The 21,869-nt window shown below is 41.2% G+C and overlaps 1 protein-coding gene across 6 annotated transcripts in view; it reads right to left on the reverse strand.

Moving 5' to 3' along the window:
- The window catches only part of TNIK (TRAF2 and NCK interacting kinase), a 357,471-nt gene that overhangs the window by 28,078 nt on the left and 307,524 nt on the right, over positions 1–21,869 (reverse strand). For 3 of the 6 annotated variants that reach the window (XM_019503298.1, XM_019503296.1, XM_019503295.1), the window contains 7 exons: positions 21,333–21,496; positions 18,778–18,875; positions 18,054–18,077; positions 12,584–12,586; positions 11,465–11,649; positions 6,724–6,850; positions 2,436–2,600 (listed from right to left, as the gene is read on the reverse strand). In XM_019503298.1, the coding sequence (XP_019358843.1) occupies positions 2,436–2,600; positions 6,724–6,850; positions 11,465–11,649; positions 12,584–12,586; positions 18,054–18,077; positions 18,778–18,875; positions 21,333–21,496 (766 nt within the window). The remainder of the gene's footprint in view (positions 1–2,435; positions 2,601–6,723; positions 6,851–11,464; positions 11,650–12,583; positions 12,587–18,053; positions 18,078–18,777; positions 18,876–21,332; positions 21,497–21,869) is intronic. The other 3 variants (XM_019503300.1, XM_019503297.1, XM_019503299.1) reach the window with 2 other exon arrangements.

A 21,869-nucleotide genomic window follows, 5' to 3' on the forward strand; every position in this document is an offset into this window, starting at 1 on the left:
TAGGGTGTGCTCCCCCCTAGCTTTTCCCCTCCATGGGGTCACCCACAAGGGGCTGAGACTTTCTGGCGTCCCACCCTTACCTTTCACTAGGGAGGTACAGGCGGGCATTTCCTGGGGGCTGCCCTGCCACAGGCAGCCCCAACGCACTATGCAACCCCAGCAGGGAACAGTTTCAGGTCTTACCCAGGACCTACAGGAACCTCTTCCATCCCCATAGTTCCCACCCTAACATCCAGGTGTTACCAGAGCAGCAGTCCTCAGACCGGGTGATGTTCATCCTTTAGCTCCCCAGTTGCAACTGCAAGCCCTGCTCCCTGGGTCTGGGCTTATACTCTAAGTGCCCAACCTTCCTCCAATCAGGTGGCCTCCTACCTGTCAGGTGACTGCCTAATTAGGCCTGAGCCCACCTGCCAGCTGCTCTGCAGCCTACCAGCTCCTCCTAAAGTGGCAGGCACTGCTTGTGCCCTGCCACATGCGTGTGCCTGTGGGTTTGTGTACGTGTGCGCCTGTGGGTATGCACACACACATCTATAATATATGCATGCAAAATTGTTTTTGCAGAGTGTCTTTTTCAAAATTCTCCATGAAGCATCAGCTTTTCTCTAGAAGGGAAAACTCAATATTTACAGGGATCATTTCCAGCTAAGAACAACGCACTTTCAAATGCATGACTTATGATGGATGAAATCCTCTATTCACATGCACCAATCTTTTCCTTTCTTTGCTCAGACTCAGCTATTCTTCATCTAAGCAGCTGGCATTTTAATAACTTACAAATCTGTTATTTAAATATTAAGACCTCATCTTCCTGCAGGTCCTGTTCAACCTTTTATAAACTTCTGTCTCAGCTTACCAAGCTGCAGCATGAGATAATGCTACGGTCCTTCCAATCTCTTGACCCCTGACATAACACAGCCGGGTCTGTTTAGCTACATAGATGGAATAATTACTGACTTGTCACTTACGTTGCCTAGGTTCAAACCTGTTCTAAATTAAAAAGAACAAAATAAAAAATAAAAGAAATCTGATTCTAAACAGAGATTGACAAAGGGTTCAGATTAAAGCAAGCTAGGTAATTACAGTTCCCTTCCTACGCAACACAGGTACATTCTGCAGTCCATCAGCTTTACCTTTGGCATTAGTCAGCATGACTGACGCTGTATCATCTCTATGACACAGCCTGAGTTTGGCAGAGGCCAAATAGAATAGACATGTGATGGGGAGGTAAGGCAAAAAAATCCTGTTTCTCTTCACCTATAGGACTGCCACCCTTCAAATACCTGCCCATGACCTTCCCATCAATGGTGAAATCTACTCCAGCCACACAGAAGTAGGATAGCCCACCTCCATGAAACAGGGCAAGGCTGTGGTGACACCTGTGCAGTTCTCTGCTGTCACAGGAGAATACTGCTAGGGGGACCATGAGTAATTTGGGAGTCTTTGAGCAGTAACCAAAACAGTCAATTTGCACCTATTCTCAACTGATGCAGCTCAACAAACACTAGCTTTGCCCCTTTCAGGATGTTCTTAGTTTTTTATATTATAAACACATGCAGTTAAACACAATTCTTGCCCTATTTTTTTAGTGGAGACTCAAATAATCAAAGAAAGATTTGCTTACATAAGCAGTTGGCTCCTCTTTCACTTAAAAAAAGAAAACAACAAAAAAACCCCCCCAAACATTTTGGGCCAAAGCATGAACGTTTTTTCTTCTCATTTTATAAATGTTTAAGTCCAAGTGATGAGACGATGATGATGATGAACAACAAGGAACCAATAAAAATCAGTTGAATAATTTTAAAAAAATCAGAATAAAGCAGTAAGTCATTTAGTCTATGTCTTAAAAATAAAAACAAGTCTTATTTTTTCCTCAGATAATCACCAACAGCCTTGAGTTTATTACACCCTTTTTCTCTCTCATGCAAAGAACATTTGGCCACCTCACTCCATAGAAGGACGGTTACTTGCATCCTGAACAGAAACCCAACTTTAAGGACGTGCTATATTTTTAGACACCTTTAAGTATTAGGCATTAGCCATATGATAAAATCTTGGCCTCAGTAATGTCAATGACTTCGTTGGGACCAGAATTCCTCCGCAAGGTGCTAAGTTCAGACCCACATCTGGACTTCCACAAATTTCTAGAATGGTTCGGTTAGGCCCATTATTCCGGATGCTAAATCAGCTTCTGCAGCTGCAAATTAGGTGTGGGGTGGTTTCCACATCTAAAACCCATAATGATACGCATACTACCCAAAGGATTTTGTTTTTCTTCAGTTACAATCATAGTCATAAACACAGAGTGCCAAAAAAGAAAAGTGAGATAGCTAGAGGCAGTACTGGGGGAGACCCTGTATCAGAAGTTGTTAATACCCATTAAAAGCAGCACAAAAGGAAAGGGATAGCCAGATTAACAAAGAGCCCCCACCACCTACTTCCGCCACCGAGTCCATGTCTTGAGCATGCGTGGAGACTCGCCCCAGGGCCTCGGTCGGTGTGCCTGCAGGTGAGTGGCTTTGCTGCACCAAATCAGGGAGATTGATGTGGCCTGCAAAGCCATTGCTGGCTGTGTGGCCAGAGCGCTTTTTTTCACCAGAGGTCTGCAGAGATATAAGGTATAAGGAAGAAAGAAGAGAGAAACAAACCAACCAACCTACAAGTCTAGTCCAATAACCCAGTTACCGAAGCAAGCACAGAACAGGAGCCCTCTCAGCTGTATTCACCCCATGCAAATCTGGCAAGCAGAAAATTTGAAACAGAAGAAATAGACAGAATGAATCACAAGTTAAATAAAGACATCGTTAGCTGCGTTACACAAACAGAGTTAATACAGAAGCCGTTATATCTGTTTTAGATTGATCTTTTGTGACAAGGAACCAGGGGCCAAATTCTATCCTCTGGTGTGCAAGTGCAAATCCCATTGGTCAGCATGACAGCCGTGGTGCTCACTTTGCCATTGACTTCACTGAGAACAGAATCTAGCCCACAGACTTCCATGGGATCTAGGCAGATGGCAGATTTGGCCTCTATAGCTACAGCAGTAACCTGATCATAGGTTTTCACAATTGCTAGTACAGCTCCTAAAGCGTGTTTCTATGATACAAAACAGCAGTGAAGAGCATTAACATTTCCTTTATATAGATGAACAAATCTATTATCCTGCTGTGCACACAAAGGTCCCATTAGCATCAACAAGGGTTACATGCCTTTGTGAACAGGATAAAACCCTCTTCCACATACATTTTTAGGTAGATGTTCTAATGAAATAAAGTTATATTTAATTCTTTCCTCTTCTTTTGGCTCTCACTGCACCCAACAAAAGATGTCCTCTCCAGACCATATAGATCATATTCAATACCTTTTGGGAGAGTTATAAATTTGATAGACCTGCCAAGCATGGCCTTGTAAGTCCAGCCAGTTGCTGCTAAAATTGCAGTTATCAAAGAAATGACTGCACATACTACTGTAGCTGAAAGACTGCCGGGATTGTAACACGCAGCTGAAAGGTGACACATCCGCCTGATCCTGACAGCTCTTAAATTCTCCGTGTTGTCATGTAGCAAAGACAGAGGAAGGAGGGAATGATTTACCTGAAACTCCTCTGGCACTCCTCAAAATTGGAAATGCAAGGTGAGACTCCAGGATAGATCTGGATAGATTGCCAACTCATTGTCTATTTCAAATATCACTGAAGACAAGGGCTCTTCCTTGCAAACATGCAAATGACCCACGCTAACCTATGATTTTCCCATATGGACAGGTATTGTGATGAAATTTCTTCCCCAAACCTTACTTTTACTAGTCAGTCGGCACCCTGGACACTTTTCCACCTGCAGCATATCAGTACATATAGCTAAGAACTGCCCATTTGAAAGTGGACTTAGAAAGAATCCTCAGAACAATCAAACCTGGGCAAATACTGAGGCTGACATTTGCTCTGTCGCACAAATCCTTTACCAGTCACCTTCACCTTGAATCTGCATCATTTCTGCCTAAGAGTATCCAGGACCCATACAAATCCCTTTCACTGATTTGTATGGGCTTTGGAGAAAGTAACAGGATAATTTGCTTGTGACACTATATCATATTGCCTGATAGATTTTTCAGCTGCTTCTAGTCACGTAAGGATTTTATAGTAGCAATGCTTACTAACAAGATAATTCCAAAAGTGGTTGACTCATCATGGTAGCACCTTGTGTTTATATCAATTGAATTAACTTCACTGGCAGGATAGGCTGTAGGGGTATCACCATGCTCCGAAAATCTCTACTGAACAATGATGGATTAGATGAGTTTAATACAGAGTGCCATTGTGCATTACTGCCCATTTCTGACCCAGTGGCAGGATGCAACACTAATCATAAGGCTTCTTCTGCTATATGCTTCCTTTCCTCTGAAATTGTCTAGTATTTCTCTTTCTTACTTTTGGTCCCCAAGGGGTGGGTTTTTTCTGGTTATTTTAGAAGGTGAGGAAATGGCTGTCATTTTTTATATTCTTCTTGCACATGACTTCTTCCAGCCCCAAAGATGGTTCATAGAATGCTTGGGAATAGTATAGTACTTCTCTCCATTAGTGGCTTTCACATTGGTCCTTTTAACATCTTTCTAATCCTTTTAAACTTCTACGTTGCTCATTTTTGTATGATTTCCCCTTTATAGCATTAAATATTAGCATGGCAAGGGTTTTTTTTGTTTGCTTGTTTGTTTTTGCTCACTCCCTCCAGCTAAGATGCTGAATTTGATTCTATTATAATTATTATTACTACAGAGCAGATCTTGGACAAGGTCCTGTGTGTTACTTAGGATTGGATCTGTCATGGCATGATGCAACAACTGACTGGAGCAAAAACCTACATAATCTATTCTTGGAAGATAAGTGGCTTAACCTGGTCACACAGGGTAGTCCACAGAGAGACTGTTAAAGGAAAGATGAATTAATATAGCAATAAAGCATCAATCAAGTATCCATCCAAAACTGTCCAGTTTTGGCCCCCCCCCCACTACAGGAAGAATGTAGACAAATTTAAGAGGGTCCAGTGAAGGGCAACAAAAATGGTTAGGGGATTGGTGCACATTGGTTAGGGAAGCTGAAGGAACTGGGCTTATTTAGTCTGGATAAATAAGCAGAAAGCTGAGAGGGGATTTGATAGCAGCCTTCAACTACCTGAAGGGTGGTTACAAAGAGGATGGGGCTGCACTGTTCTCAGTGCAGTTGAGACGGAACAAGGAGCAATGGTCTCAAGTTGCAGCAAGGGAAGTTTAGGTTACATATTAGAAAAATCTCTAATTAGGACCATAGTAAAACACTGGAACAGGCTACCCAGCAAAGTTGTGGACCCTTCATCCTTGGAGGTTTTTAAGACCTGGCTGTACAAAGCCTTGGCTGGGATGATCTAAGTGGGGACACTCCTTTTTTGATCAAGGGGTAGGACTAGATCTCCTGAGGTCCCTTCCAATCCTTGTTTTCTATGATTCTAATCCAACTACTCAAAAAAACCCCAATCTTTCCCTATGTGAAAACCAAACTCTCATTCTTCCTGGGCTTTGGTTTTATTTATTAGCAATAATATACAAGAGAGCCACTCAAACCTACACCACAGATTTGTCTGCTCTTAAGGCTGCTCCTTCAACTGCTCAATCCATACCGTACGTTAGTGGGAATCAACCTTTTTGGCAGGCATGCCACAAATTAGCCCTGCATGCACCCCAGGTGCCAGTGATCCCTTTCCCACTCTGCTTTTGTTTCCTTCCTTGTGCTCCCTGCCAGATTTGCTGCTTTGCTTTCTGTTTCCTTCCTTATTTACCACTTTGTTGCCTGTACCCTCTCTATGTGAGCCACACAGAAAGGCTGCCTGTGCCACTTGTGGCACATGTGCTGCAGGTTGGCTAACCCTACCCAACATTTTACAGATGCACTCATCTGCAAGACACTGATTCACCTGCTTCATTAACTCAGCAGAACCCACTCATCCCTTCCCCAGCAGAAAGACTACCTGATAACAGAGTGGGCCTTTCAGGCAAATGCCACCAGCCTGTTGGGAACATATGCAGCATTATAAGAGAAATAGGTGACTTATCCAAGGTCTTTTTTTTTTTTTTTAATATGCCTTACTCTGTCTTGCTCCATTCACATACCAAGGAAGACACAGCGTAGTTTCTCCCTCTTATAAACCAGAAGTTAAGTGCATTGGCTTTTAGAGGCATGCTTCCCATCCAAACAGCATTCTATGTGCTTCACAAAAGCAATACCATTGATATTCATTTCAAGGGCCTTTTCTATGGTCCTTTCCATATAGGAACCAAGGTCTCACCATTAAAGCATTCAGAACAGAGACTGTAACAGCAGCAATTCCATTAGATCGACTCAATAGAGACAAAAGTAGAAAATGCAAAAGTGAGGAAACTTTGGGGCAGCTTCCAAACCTTGCTAATAACTGTAGAAACCAAGGGAAACTTCAGTACCTGGGTTTTACAGAAGAGTAAATCAAATCAGAATTCACACTGCTGGCTTCTAGTATTACTATTCACTGCTGTTTGTAGCTCTGAAAAAATCACATATGCTTGTCATATTTGTTTAACTGCATAATTATATTACTGAGTTGTTAATGAGCATAGCTGAATCAATTATTGTATGTTCAGAACATAGAGTGTGATTACTTGGCATGCTTATGTGGACAAAACCCTCCTGAACATGTTACACAGAAATGATCAACTCTGACTTACCTCCCTTACCATTAAAGTTCCTTCCCTTGAAATATTGCTAAATGTATCTGTGTGGGACGTTTCCAGACCATGGGTTGCCACCATTCCTATGTTGTATGGCTCATTGCTTCCAGAAATTCCTGTTGGTCTGGTGACAGAATCAAAGACATTAATGGCAGAAGTTCACAAAGCTAAAACAGAATCCATGTATTTCAATACAATGCTATTTCTAGATAGAGTTGGCTTGGGTATCTAGAAAAGAACTTAATGCTAGAGTAGCAATAAGATTGGGGGGGGGGGGGAGAAAATCAAGCCCAAAATTTTGCTGAGCTTTTCTTGTACGCATTATTGCTGGCACTCCAAAAGAACTTCTTCAGTCTTTTTAAATGTAAAGGATAAAGAAAGACAGAAATTTAGATTCTCTACTCTGCTGAAGCCATTTGGTGTCATGGACTGATGCTAAGCAGCCAGACAGTGATAGTCATTCTTCTATGTAGAAGAAAGAGTGCTAGCAGAAAGCACTGCAGAAGCATGGAAAGCATTCTGTGAGGGGGGCATGGTAGAGCAGAGCACCATTATGTCTGATCCTTCACTGGCATAAGGTCCATTGCCTTACATCAGTGACAGAAGATACAAGGCTTCTGTTGCCCCAGCTTTCATCTGGGCAAGGCAACCAAGGACTCAGGAGCTTAAGTGGGTACCATCTCCATCATGCATTTTGAATGGAGGGTCCAAACATTTACTATGCTACTGGGCTCGCAGATCGCCTTACAAAATCAGAGGGAGCTCAGCTGAAGGCAGATGAAGAAGATTCTTGCAGAAGAAGAGAGATACAAGAACTTATCTATTGTGCAAATTCAAGTTATACTGCTTTATGTTTATACCACAGTAGAAACTATACTGTACATCTACAGTGATCTTCCAAAATGCTTTCATGTGCTGCTTGGATAGACTTGGAAGCCACAAGCATTTCTGTTCTGGTGTCATCTAAAGAGCAAGGGAAGCACTGACTAATGCAAGAAATATAGCAACAAGGTCCTATAAATGTACTATAAACAAAGCACTAAAACTTTATAAACAGAGCAGGGCCTTACCAATTCCACTGTATGCTGGGAAGGAGCATTGCTTACTGGTTAAAGTATGATATCGGGAGTCAGGAGAGACAAGTTCTATTTCTAGCTTTGTCATGAAGCATTGTTATTTTTTAGAAGCCCATAAATCATTACTTTTCACTTCCAACAGGATGTGTTGGATCTTCCAATATATGAAAGAGAATATCACTGTTCCAGTAAGGAGTGTTTTGCACCACCAAGTTCTAGAAACAGATCTGGAGCCAAATGCTGGCTCATTTAATTCTTCCACCTCAAAACAGACAGAAGTCAATGCTGCAGAAATAGCAATGTATTTAGCATGTGCTGGGATTGCCCTATGCTAATGATTAGCGTCAGGAGCATGTCCTGCTAAAGGCAAAGTCGCTGGAAGAGATGGATCTAAGAATGCTCTTCGTGCAATACAATATATACATGCTGTATCCAAAATGCCTGAGAAGTTGAGACACTGAGTTTTGAGGGCGCTAGGACTGGGGGTAACTGTTACTTTTTGCTGTTCCCTCTGCAGCTAGAGTTTTTCAAGTGTATGTGGAGCCTGTTGTTAGGGTTTGGCTCTGAAACTGCTAATGACAGCAAATGAGCACTGAGAAACAGTATTTCATTCTAAGTTGAAAAGAGGCAGCTGAAAGAGCTGGGGGCTCTAACTGCCCTAATGCTAAATAGATGCAGTTATTATGGGATGTTTATACATAAACAAATACAAATTGACATTCGCTTAGTAGCCTTACTCCTGCATTTTTTGTAAAACTGTTTATACAGCCGAAATAAATATTAGGGCAATATGGCCAGGGCATAGGAGGACAAGCAAGTAGGTAGGTATTTGGGTATCCACTTTCCATTTTACCACAAGCAAGCAGCATAATACGTTGAAAAAACTGCCTCTCAAAGTCTATCCATACATCCTCAATGACACAGCTTGACCTAAATTTATTTTTCTGTTAGAAAAATATATACTTAGGTTCTACAGATAAAAATGCAACTTTATAAAATTATGTTACACAGATAGCTGGAATAGTGAGGTATTTTTAGTAAGAGACTTTGTATTTGTGCCCTACAGGGTATGATTAATGTGGACGTAACGTGCATGCTAGCCTCCCTTATTGCTTACATCAGAACTTCAGAATCAGTGCTAAGCTAGCTTCTGCACTTGATAAGTACGTATGTGCCAAACTACAAGCTCTTCTTCATTTTTAATTATATTAAATCCTGGAGTAGCTGCAACTTCATTCTGCACAATGCTGACACCCTCAATTCTTATTGATACAGACCAAAAAAATCCAGGACGACTCAGAGGTGAATGGCACAGATCGTCTAAGGCTGTCTGTAGTCCAGGGGAAAAAAAAGTCAACAGCTGTAATGAAGCTGATGTTGATGAGTCCTGTAATTTTTCATTTAAAGCGCTTTCACTGGTCATTATCAGTCAATACGAGGTAATTTACTTTTAAAGGTGCAACTCAGGTGCACGACTGCTTGTCAACAACTGGAGGAATGCAAAGCAGGTCAGCGAGTATAGCTTGTCACTGGTCTAATGAGGGGCCTGACACCACAGGGGCTCAATGCATGGAGCTCCCTTTGAAAAGCAGCCGAGATTGGCACACAGCATGGTGCAGTATTACACCCTTGCCTTGCAATGCAGAATTTTTATAATATAAAGGAACACAATGGCGCCAGGGCAACCCAAGGCATTTAATAATTCATTGAGCTTCTGCAGCATTTTCCATGTGAGAAGTTCAGAGCACTTTACAGTCATTAACAAACTAAGCATCACGACCTCACCATGGGAGGCACAACCATTCAATTATGCCAATTTTAGAAATAAGGAACTGAGGCCCAGAAAAGGGGAAGCGACTGCCTCAAGATCACTACAAGCAAGTGGCTGAACTGAGAAGTTAGCCAGAATTCCTGAATTCTAGGTCTTAGCAGTAGAGACAGTAGGCTCATGGTCAGTGCAATCTAGTTAAAGCCACTAGCTTTTACTTTCCTACTCTGTACAAAATGGCTAGCTCTCCCTAAGGTCAAGATATGGCAGGTGGCATACTGGAGTGGGACAGCAGTTGCAGATGGCAAACAAAAAGCTTTACCCAGTGGAGCTGGCCAAGGATGCACCCACTTATGCTCAGGTGCTATAAAGCCCCGTTTCTCAGTACCTGCTCTTGAACACAGAGCAGACTTACTGTTATATTTGAGGTTTGAAATGCAACTTGTAAACTTAAGTAGGCAGGGCTCGGCTGCAGGTGTGGGTTAGGACTCAGATGTCACTGTTACTCAGGCTAGAAACCCACCCACTTTCTAGGAAGAGCATAAGAGGCTATATATCCTGAGGGCTGGACTGGTAGTCTGAAAATGTTTTCCCACAATTCCTTTGCATGCCTAAAAAGGCAGGCAAGGTCTTCAGGAACTCCAGAGGGGCTCAGCTTCTTGTAGTACAAAGAACTATGTAATATGACCTTGGAAGTCCAAGGGTCACATGAGTGAGTGCAGCACCAGTAAAGACAGGGTAACTCAGATCTGGTTCTACAGTGCAGTGGTTCAACTTGGACTAGGCTAAACCAGGTGCTGATCTCCCAGGTTCATTCTATAGTGAGGACATACCTTGGTAAGGCATATGACATCCTGTACCAGCCTGATAACATGGCAGTATCCTAGCACAAACAATGAGAGGTGCTGAAAAGGGATCAAAACCTTAATGCTGTATTACACAGGATTCTGCAGTTAAGAAAATGAACTGGGTTTTAATACCAACTCCAGCAAAGCTTCTTGAATGACTTTGCACTGGTCAAATCAGCACAATTCCAGCTTATGACGAAGAAAGACCTGGTCCTTCATTTCTCTGTGCCTCAGATGCCCATTTGTGAAACAGAGAACGTACTGATTCTCTACTTCATACAAGCATTTTGAAGACAAGTCCATAAAGCTTTTTGTGGTCCTGAGAAAAATAGATGCTGCAGAAAAGTGGATGAAGACATAATGAGAGTCAAGGGAGCTCTGCATTTCGCAGGGAACATTCAGTACCTGCTAAGCATTTACCCTGCTATAGGTTGGTGTTAGAAGACAAAAAAGATCTACAACAATAACAACATCACTGGACATGACTGGATTTCCAGCACACTCAGAGGCATTAGGTAGATAAGTTTGACCACAATGTAGAAGATTTCACCTTTCCCATTAATTACCTCCAATGTTAGCCTGAAAAATGACTGATCTTCTAAGTGAATTAAATAACCAAAGCTACGGTGACATTTCTAATACAAGACATTGAATCTAGAAGCTTATAATGTTGGCCCGACAATACAAGGAATAGAAAGGTCCCTTTTCCAATGTATGAACCACACCTTAAACAAGCAAAAGCCCTAAGGTCACCTCTCTTCTCCTTTAACTATAATGACAACAGCTGCTCGTACAACAGGTAACAACAAGAAAGGGTTTTCCTTAAACTAAACATTTTCACTGGTGGCCCTACTTGCCTGTAGAAAAGCAGCTAAAAGCAGAGAGAATGACCCACCACCTGTAACTTGCCAATGCTCTGCAGACTGAAGATAACAGACCAATGTCAGAACTGCTGTCTCAAGATAGTTATAATTTTTTTTGTAGTGAGAAGGAAAAGAAGCACACTGCAATTTCACCATCATGCCTTTAAAGAAATGATCTCTTACATAAGCCGTGGGATGTCACTGACAGGCACTGTCCCATCCTGCGTTTCATTTTCGCCATCTTCTTCTTCCTCTTCACTGCTTTCTGATTCCTCGCTGGACGAAGAGTAGTCAGTCACCTTTTTCAGAGGGCGATTGGTTTCTTCAATACGCAGCTCCCTCAACTCTTTTGCTAATGCAGTCAGGTCCTAATGGGGGCAAAAAAGAGAAACCAATGTGAACTGTATATAAAGCAAGGAGAAAAAGCTACACATATCTCTTCAAAAGCCAATGTTACAGCACGAGCCACAAGAAATAGCTTTACAGAATTATTACAAACATAAGACAAACATAAAACAATGTTTGTAGCACGTAGCATTTATTGAACAAAACAAAACTGATTTCATGTTTGCTGAAAATCAAGAGCTGACCTATTTTTTTGTTTTGAACACACATGTCAGTGTATATATACACACTGATATGTATATACATGTAAAAATTATATTTGTTGAAAAGGTGAAATTCAGTCACTATCATAGTAAACTGGAAAACAATGTTTTCAAAGACAGGTTTTGAGAATTTATCCTGAAGCTTTTACTTTTCTTTGGACCCTCTCTCTCAAAAAAAGAAAAAAACTCACTACTGGTGTTTGCTCTGTTATAAATGCCATTGGAAAGAAAGCAATGACAGAGTCTCGCACAAAATGGTGCAATCCCCAAGGCAAGATCCACTTCAATTATCAGTCTAAGTTGGCAGCTTGTTGCCAAGATGCAGTGATACATCATTAGAGTAAAAAGTACTCCGCTTGATGCAGAATCATGTTTTCTTAAATTTGAGTCATGACTCTGAGTCAACCACAACAATTAAAGTAGAATAAAATTTAAAAAAAAACCAAACTCTCCTGGCAGAAATATCTTTAGCATATTATGTGAAGTGTCACAGCCTGAAAGGTAAGGAGAAAGTGAAAAAAGTAGAAAATTGGGGAGGGGGAGCCCCAAAGTCCCAACCCCCAAAATAAATTTTTCAGTTTACCATGATTTGGATGAAACCTTAGATTTGACAGTTATACAAAATAGACAGTGTTATTTAAATACAAGAAACATTGCAGGCACCGTGTAGAAAATAGACTGTTTCTTATCTTACATGCTTTTATAGCAATGCAGGGGGAAGCAGTAGGGCAAAAAAGCATGAGAGCTCTAATTAGAATGGGTTAGAGAACTCTATTGCACAATGCATGCACATGACGAACAAAGCATTGCAATTGTCAGTCTTACCATTTCTCCCTATATTAGTGACCGATGTAGCCATCAGTGCATTCGGTCAGAGATAAAGGATTAGGGAGAAAGAAACTCATTGAAAAATACTAAATTCCACAATTTTCTTATGGCCATATTCTCTCTTTACTGCATTCCATAATTTTCCAGATTACCATTCCAGCAGGGTGACTAGAATAATGTTAATTAAGACAGTGTAGGGAGGTCTTAAAACCTCTCTTTTCATTAGAAGAAAAAAAAAAAATGTAAAAATATATAACTGCTACTGAAAGCGATTTCATTTTTCAATAGAGAATCTGTAATATTCTGCGGAGCAATCTGTACTTCAAATTATTTTCATCTTAAAGACATCACAATCTCTTGCAGTCCTATTTGGATTAGAAACACAAAATGAAGCCCTCACAACTTTAAATGGAGTAAGTAATCTTTCATCCCTAATTCCACATAGATCAAGTCACACCTAATTGTGTCTGTTGCAATTAAATGATCAGTCATTTGAAGGAAAAAGAAGAAACAGACTAACCATTTTATACTTTCAGAGGGGATTGATTACGAACCTGGTTTGAAGTCATCAGTTGTTTTCGGGGCTATTGTTTAATATGGGGAAAGGCATACCATATACTCCCAAGTTATACCCTACTGACTGGCAGTTACAACCCATGCAAAACCACTGACTTTAAATTAATTCAAGATGGGTGCCCAGGAGTCTGTGCATCTGAGAGCATATTTTAGGCGGATACATTTCTCATTTGTCTGGCAGTAAGCCACTACCAGCTAGGAAGAGTTCTCTCTCTCTCTCAGTATTTTTCCCCTGACATTCATTAATCACTATCAACATGGCCGCAGGAGAAACCTGAGGATCATGTTACATTTTTTACATAAATCTGTTACTGAAATACATCATCTTATTTATACTTAAAGGAATACATAAGAACATATTCCATATTAAAGAAAGAGCATGGCTAGAGATTCATATCATATCTGGAAAGAGACAGTCGGTTTCAAAGCCCACTGAAGTACAGGTAAGACTCCCATTGACTTCACTGCACTTTAAATCAGGACCTATGTATACAAGGAAATATGAGTACATTGAAAATCTGTTTCTATTTGGCAGGGAATTCAGCTGACAGGCATGTTATGTATTCAAACCTGTCAACACACTGTTTATTCCTTTATGAATATGATATTTAAACATTTACTTCCAGTGCCGATAAATTTGTGATTGAAATACAAATCAAATCTGTAGTCATGAAAACTACTTGTTTTGATTAAGGCTAAAGCTCATTCTCTGGTTGCTTGCTTGGTGTTTCTAAACTGAGAACACAACGAAGTCAATGAAGACTAGAGTTGTTTATAGTTGTTTTCAGTCTATATAAAAAAAACACAGGTTAATTGATTAATCAATTTTCACTTAATTGAGTTAGGTCCTTTCCCATTTTCTCAGGCATTTTAAAAGAAAACTACATCCCCTTTAAAACTGTACGTCTTGCATTTTAGTACTAGTCCCAACTTTTTCCAAACATCAAAGGACGGGACTGAGAAACTGACCTTCTATTTCACATCTGCAATACGCAAACCAAAATAATTGTGGATACCAAATTAAACTGGTAAGTTTTCTACCCACAAACTATAGCCAAGAGAAATTTACATCAAGGCTAGCTCTACTTCCCATGACACCATTAAAAACCACTGACAAGTAACTTGCTCTGCAGGGAGCCACATCAAACTGCATGAGGTTGGTCATTGTTAGTACAACTTAAATACGTCATAACTCCCCTCTTGTCAGCACGGAGGCGGAAAAGGATCTCGGAGTCATCATTGACTCCAAGGTGAACATGGGTCGGCAGTGTGGGGAGGCAGTTAGGAAGGCCAACCGCACCTTGTCACGCATCCAGAGATGCATCTCGAGCAGGTCAAAAGAGGTGATCCTCCCCGTCTATGTGGCACTGGTCAGGCCACAGTTGGAGTACTGCATCCAGTTCTGGGCGCCGCACTTCAAGAGGGGTGTGGACAGCATGGAGAGGGTCCAGAGGAGGGCCACTCGCATGATCAGGGGACTGCAGGGCAGGCCCTATGAGGTGAGGCCACGGAACCTGAACCTGTTCAGCCTCCACAAGAGAAGGCTGAGGGGGGATCTTGTGGTCTGTTATAAACTAGTCAGGGGGGGATCAGCAGGCATTGGGGGAGTCACTGTTCCCCCGAGCACCACCAGGAGTGACCAGGAATAACGGTCACAAGCTGGCAGAGGGTAGGTTTAGGTTAGACATCAGGAGGCGCTATTTCACGGCCAGGGCTGCTAGGGTCTGGAACCAACTTCCAAGGGAAGTGGTGATGGCTCCTACCCTGGGGGTTTTTAAGAGGAGGTTAGATGAACACCTTGCTGGGGTCATTTGACCCCAGTACTCTTTCCTGCCATGGCAGGGGTTCGGACTAGATGATCTGCTCAGGTCCCTTCCAACCCTTGAAACTATGAAACTATAATCTAGCCCTTCAAAAAAGGCCGGTAGCTTCTACTGTATAGTAGAAAAATGTAGGCGTGTTAAAATCCTGCGATCAGATGCAGTTGATTCACATATTAGCAGTCTTCCATGGTCATTGTCAAATATTTTTAATGCCTTCTGATTACATTTGCATTTCTAATTTGGAAATTATAATACCAGTAATACTCCCGGACCATATCAGGAGATAACCAATATTTTCCAGTTCAGGCTTTGCTTTGGGATGATTAATTCTTTGATGCTATCATTTTCTCTAGATAAAGACCACTTTACAGGGTTATTTTACTTCACTGTCTTGCTCTTGGAACAAAAGTGATCAGACAACTAGAAAAGAAATGCTGTTTTGTTCCAAAGATATTTAAAATGTTATTATTGAAGGTGACATAATGCAAGAGATAACATTATTAGTACAATTAAAACTTAGACGTCTTTAGATTTAATATTTTCTGGAATTACGTTCATTCACAGTCCAGAATCATAAAGCATAACATGAATTTTATGTTAATATGACCCCTATTTAGATATTGATTTATGTACTATTTTATTAGCAATCTCTCTCATTAAACAAAATACATTGCTTGGGTTCAAATCTCAGAGAACAAAGTATGTAACTGGCTAGTTTTTTTTCCGCTCCAATTTCTTCCTCCTTTTTTTTTTTTTTGTAAATAGGAAACAAGTTTTAGGAAGAGGTCCACTATAGCTGTGCTTGGCATCATTGCCAGTACAGTTATCATTAACTGGAATAGTGCATGTTCAGATATATATCAGACATTTCATCAAGACTAGATCAAAAAGGGTTTTTCTTTTCACACCAGCAATTTAAGAATTCAACATTGTCCACCATACAAATCTACTTTTAAAAATATCAGCATAAGGTGAAATATGTAAAATTTTCATAGCTTTTTTTTTGATAGAATGTAAGACTGGCATTGCCAATCGACACCCAAAGTAACATTAGCTTTGAGCCTTCAAGATTCAGCTTGGTTATCTGAATGCCATTACACTGTGATCACTGTTGAGGTGACAGACAGATTTGAAAGGCAACATTATTAAACGTAAAAATGGACACACAGATCTCAGACAACCCAGATATCTCTGTAGTGTTCTAATCAGTTATATTAGTAATGAAATCCATGTGAAGAACATTGCAAGAGGCCGTCACCTCACAAGCCTGCTCTAAAGACTTCCTGTATTTCTTTGAAAGCACATTCTGTAACTTTGTGCCAGATCCTGCTAAGTGCTAATTGCTTTCAACTCCTACAGAAGCCTAAAAGTTGAGGGCATTCCGCACCCTGCAACAGAAATGCTTAGCACCATTGCAGAATTTGACCCTTACTTAGCATTTATCTATAGAGCATCAATTCACTCTTACTCTTCTGCATTAGCTAGAATTAATTACTAGAATCAGAATGACACCTGCGTTAAACAGCAATCTCAAGTGCTATCTGCAATGAGCTGAGGTCTCATTAGCCCCTCCTTCCCTCTTGCCCCCCAATAACCCATAGCACAGATGATGACTGCAGTCTTAACTTTTATTCTATGTGGCTGCTTGTCCAGTGAGAGGAAGGGAGTTCAGAATCCCTGCCAATTCAAACCTTGCTCCTTCCACCCCCCATCAAATTAGCACCTGCCACGTGTGCACGTGTGGATTCCATATTTCACAATTATTCCCAAGTCATCTAGAATCTAAGCCTATTAAACATTTTTAAGGGAATGCTTAAGTCCTAATATGGACCCAGGGGAGTTTACACTAATAGCAAAAGCACAATGGACTTTCATCCATTTTGTAAGCCTTGTTTCTTTTTCCTTTTTATTTTACTCCCAAACACTGATTTTATTGAAAAAATATTCCCCACATCGGAAATGAGGGCATCTGGATGTCTATTTAGAGGTCCAGTTCCAAGATCTGAAATTAGAGGGCAGAGTATGATATTACCCCTCGCAAGCAAGGATGTCAGCATCTGGCCCCTTTTTCCTCCATGAGTAGTAATTAATTCTCCATCTATATTCAAGATTAATAGGAACTGCACCTGCTGATGGTTAGCAGTTGACAGCCATTGTAAAACCCCAAATGCAGGCAAGAAAAGCAGTGATTACCCCAATTTCAAGCAGAGGTAAATGCAGCTGGTACCAAAGATGGCTTTCCTTGCTGCAGCTGGAGTTGACACATGCAGAGTCACTGATAACTGAGTTCCAAAATACATACACAGTCTTCAAGTCAGAAAGCTTGGTTCTGGGCTGGTGTAAAAATCAGCCCACCTTTGTTAACTAAAATGAAGTCCTGCCAATATACATCAGCTGAGGGGCTGGCTCCTAAATTAATTCCCGTAGTTCCATCTTTTGCTGCCTCTCACTGAATCTATCTAAAGTCAGAGCAATGTAGCACCAGAACATCAGCCTGAACTCACGCGGCTAAATGAACCATGGTCATCAGGAAATGGTTTTATTTGAAATCTGAACAAATACTGATCTAAGTTAAGCTTGTACTTCCCATCGAATCAACAGGGCCACAGAGGGTGTAATGGACAGCAATATCTGTCTTATATTGTAGTACATTTGGCTCTGCTTATAAAAGTTGACAGAATTGTTGGGGTGGCCCCATGCAAGTGGTCTGCATATGGATTTTGTCAAGCAATGTACTGAGCAAAATGCATTTACAGATCCATTTTGCCCTTTCGATTAGCTCACTGTATCTAAATACAATCTTTCAGTCCTGAAATCTGAACCAGGATTGCATTACCACCTTCTGTAATGACAGCACCAAGAAAACATGGTTTGATATAAAGTTCTAACTAGTCAACCTTGCAAAGGCATGACCAACTAAGAAAAGATATCACTAACCTCATCTATAGCTTTCTTATAGCTCTGGGAGTAAGGGAAGATTAATCAGCATCAGAGGAAACAGATCAGGACAGGAAAAAGCCAGAGGAAGGGCAAGCAGGTTAGAAATAAAATTAGAATTGTTAGCTCAATGCTGTGAAGTATAAAGAAAAAAACAACATCAACAAAACATCAATACACATTAAAATAGAGAAACAGCGGAAATTCATTTTGTTATTGAATCCAACTCACTCTGCAGTTTTAAAATACAAACATCAAACATAACATTCAACTGGAAAGAAACACTTGGATGGATTTTTCCTGGGCCTTTGCCAAAGTAGGAATAAAATAAAACTGCACTGAAATTACTGCAAAGTTTGTTTTTAAGCCATGATGACTAGCTGTGACTGGGTAACCAACCTTTACAAACAGCACACCCCCTCTGCAAGACTGCTTCAGAGGTTACCATGTGGTACAGAACAGGTCCGATCCAGCAAAACACTTAAGCTCCTGCTTAACTTTAAGCAAGTGCTAGTGTGATTTTCTGGACTTAGGTAATAGAAAACCATGCAATCTCAAAGCACTCCCATCTCCCATGGCCTCTTCCTGTGCTGTAGATTTATGGTGGGGATGGGATTGGATTTTCCTCTTTCTACTGGCCCCTAAAGTTGGGTAAGTAAATGGAATGGAAACCTGGCGAGCCAGGTCTTCATCACTCCATCAGGAAATAATTTAAAAAACTCACAGCAGGTCGGCTTGGGCGCGTCACATCCCTATTATCTTCCTGTTTTATCTTAGAAGGCTCGTGAGAGAGCACAGGTGACCCCTCAGGTTTGGCGTTTCCTGGGCAAAAGGAAAACATAGGTATTAGTGAGAAATTAAGACTTTCATCCAGCAGCAGAACCGGAAACTTTTTCTAGGTGACAAATCCAAGGTGGCACCTCTGAGAAATCCAGTTCCTGTTTCTTTAGGGATCCAGTTTGAAATTAGTATTACCTTTCCTGGTCCTAAAACACTTCATGAGTTAAATCTAGTCACAGTTCTCACCTTTCTTGGTCACACAAGAAAGAAGACTGAACACACAACAGCAACACTTAACACCTCTATTACTCTATTGGAGATCCCAAAGTACTGCACTCACTGCAGTGTTAAGCCTTTGTCCCAGAGGTTAAATTGTACCATCTAGGTAAAGCTCTGTGTTTGGCTGAGCTGGGGGGAAAGACTGCCTAAAGACTTTGCTTCCTCTCCACAAGTCCGCCTCTTCGCCAGGTAAGCAACCTACACCAGTCTTAGGGTGGATGGGTCAGTGCAGCAAGAGGCAACCAAGCGGTTGACACTTTCCCATCCCCATCTGTGGTAATTTGTAGCTTCTGGGATGCACAGAAGCCATAGCAAGTGTTCCTCATTGCGCAAGTTATTCATAGCCCTTGAATAACATGCGTGGAGTAGTCTTCTTGTGCCTGACCACTATTCCCAGGTGACAGACAGTCTTCCCCTGAGGAACTTGCCCCGGATCATACAGAAAGACTGTGATCAACTCAGAAAATGATTTGACCCCCAAGTCTATCAAGCCTAGGACTGGTGTTCTCCATCATTCTGAAGAATCTTGCCGTGCTTTCCTCTCTTATTTCTCCTGTGGTTTGGAAAAACCTTCCTGTAGCTCTCTGCTTAATTGCCTCTACATCTCAATGGAAAACATACATCATATTCTCTCCCACTCTGCTATAATTAAAAAAAAAAAAAAAAATTTGGTAATTGTATTGCTTAGTTTGTATAGGCAATAGACACCATAAAGCCTGCTGCTGTGAAGGTCATTTGAAAGGCACTACATGCAATACAGCTGTGTTGTACTGTCTTCAGTGTAGCAGTAGTACTCCTAACCAAATCTAATAGCTGACTTAACATTACTGTCTTTTTTTCTATTAAAGAAACACATACGTGCACTCTGCAAAGAGTGGGACATGCAAGTAATTAGAAATACCAGAGGATCTAGCATAGTTAGGACATTACTTGCCAGAGAATTCTTCATTAGTAAAAAACCCCAAACACAAAAGGACAATTGCTCATAAATCAACTAACTTGAGAACTGATTATTTTATCAAGAAGCATGTCATCTTACAGGCAAATCATAAAAAATTCACAGGATAGATGCAGCATTTGTTTTACCACTCTTCAACTCTGTGGATTTATATTTCAGGACAGAAATGCAGATAAACTGGCTGAATGTGTTCTAGCAACTCCTTTTGAGATTAGATGTGGAAAAAGAAGATCTTTAAGAATGGCTAGAAGATGCCAGGAAATAATCAGCTAGGAACGTAAATCCAGTGTAAACATGGTCCTGTGTTGACAGAGTTTTAGAGGAAACAGCTTATGAGATAATTCATTTCTCTTCTCCCTGGAGGAGCGCTCTCTAAACACAGATGAAATAAAAAGAATAAAAACCCACCCACAAAGAAAGTTGAGTTTGGGTTTACAAAGGAAGAGTGTGTGCCCAGGATCTATTAGTTTACACAACACCACCACAACTGGCACCTCTTTTCATACAAGTATTTGGAAACCACACTGAATATTGGACCAGACTGATCATTTACCACCCAAAATGCTAAATAGCATCTGTGGGTACTGGCATGACAACAACACTGCTGTGAACAAATACAGCACCTTCTCATACCATCAGAATGTGCTGGGTATGAAGGAGCAAGTATCAACTCAGTTTTACAGAGGAGAAAATGGAAGGATATTATTAGAGCCTAATTTCAGAAATCCAGTTGCCTAAATCAGGTGTAGATCAACAGAAACCACAATTTCTCAAACCAGCTTTACACACTTACGTGACCAGAATCCTATAAGTTAAAGGCACTTTTACATGTGCTCCAAGGGTGGAGCTTTAATTAGAGTGGCTCTCAGAGCTTTAATTAGGCTCTGACAGCCGCTCTAATTAAAGTGCTTCTGTGTCTTGTGTATCAGCGTGTCTGCGCTTTAAAATGGCAGGGGGGTGCTTAAAACTAAAGCTTGTTCGATGAGCTTTAGTTCAAGGCCCCCGCCACCATTTTTAAGTGTGGGGATGCTGGTAGATGAGACGCAAGAGGCTGTTGGAGCACAGAAATTCTCATGCTCCTGCAGACTCGATTAATCCAGCCTGCTTTGCTGCGCTGGAATTCCAGTGCACTGGAGCAGCCTCGGCGCTTGTGTATAGGCGCCCTACGTGACTTGTCAAAAGGTCATACAACTAGTAGGGAAGAACCACAGATCAGGTCTTAACAGTGGCCTAAAAGAAAAAGAAGAAAGAAATCATTTTACCTCTGACTCTGTTACGCTCACTGGATCCAGCCTGGGATCCAGGCTGGGATCCTCCCTGGGAGCTAGGCTGAGAGCTGGGGGTGCTGGAACTTGAGGAGCTGCCACTGCTGGTCCTCTGCAGGGGACTCTCAATGATGGGCTCTGTTCTCCTCAGGTCCGGATTGCTAAATGCACATTACAACAAAGCAGATGCTGTCATCATACTTCAGATATTTTCTGGAGAGTTGTGAGAAAGTCTGAATGACAATACAGCATCACGGGTTCACAAATCCTTTTTAAGTTGACATGAGATGGTCAAACTTACCACTACAACATGCAAAACAAGATAACAGCAGTAGGTGTGTGCACCTTGCACCCCAGCTTTATGGGCAATATTATCCAAAAAAAGTGTGAGAGCCTAAATCCCATTTTCACAAGTGCTTAAGTGACACAGGAGCTTAAATCTCACTGAAAATCAGCAAGATTTAGGTTTGATGCACCTCTGCTATTCTAGCTAACAATGTTACTAACCTGAGTTGGGGGGGGGGGGGGGGGGGG

The sequence above is a fragment of the Gavialis gangeticus genome, unplaced genomic scaffold, assembly GCF_001723915.1.
Source record: "Gavialis gangeticus isolate Ggan-Ray unplaced genomic scaffold, GavGan_comp1, whole genome shotgun sequence".
NCBI classification, from domain to species: Eukaryota; Metazoa; Chordata; order Crocodylia; family Gavialidae; genus Gavialis; species Gavialis gangeticus.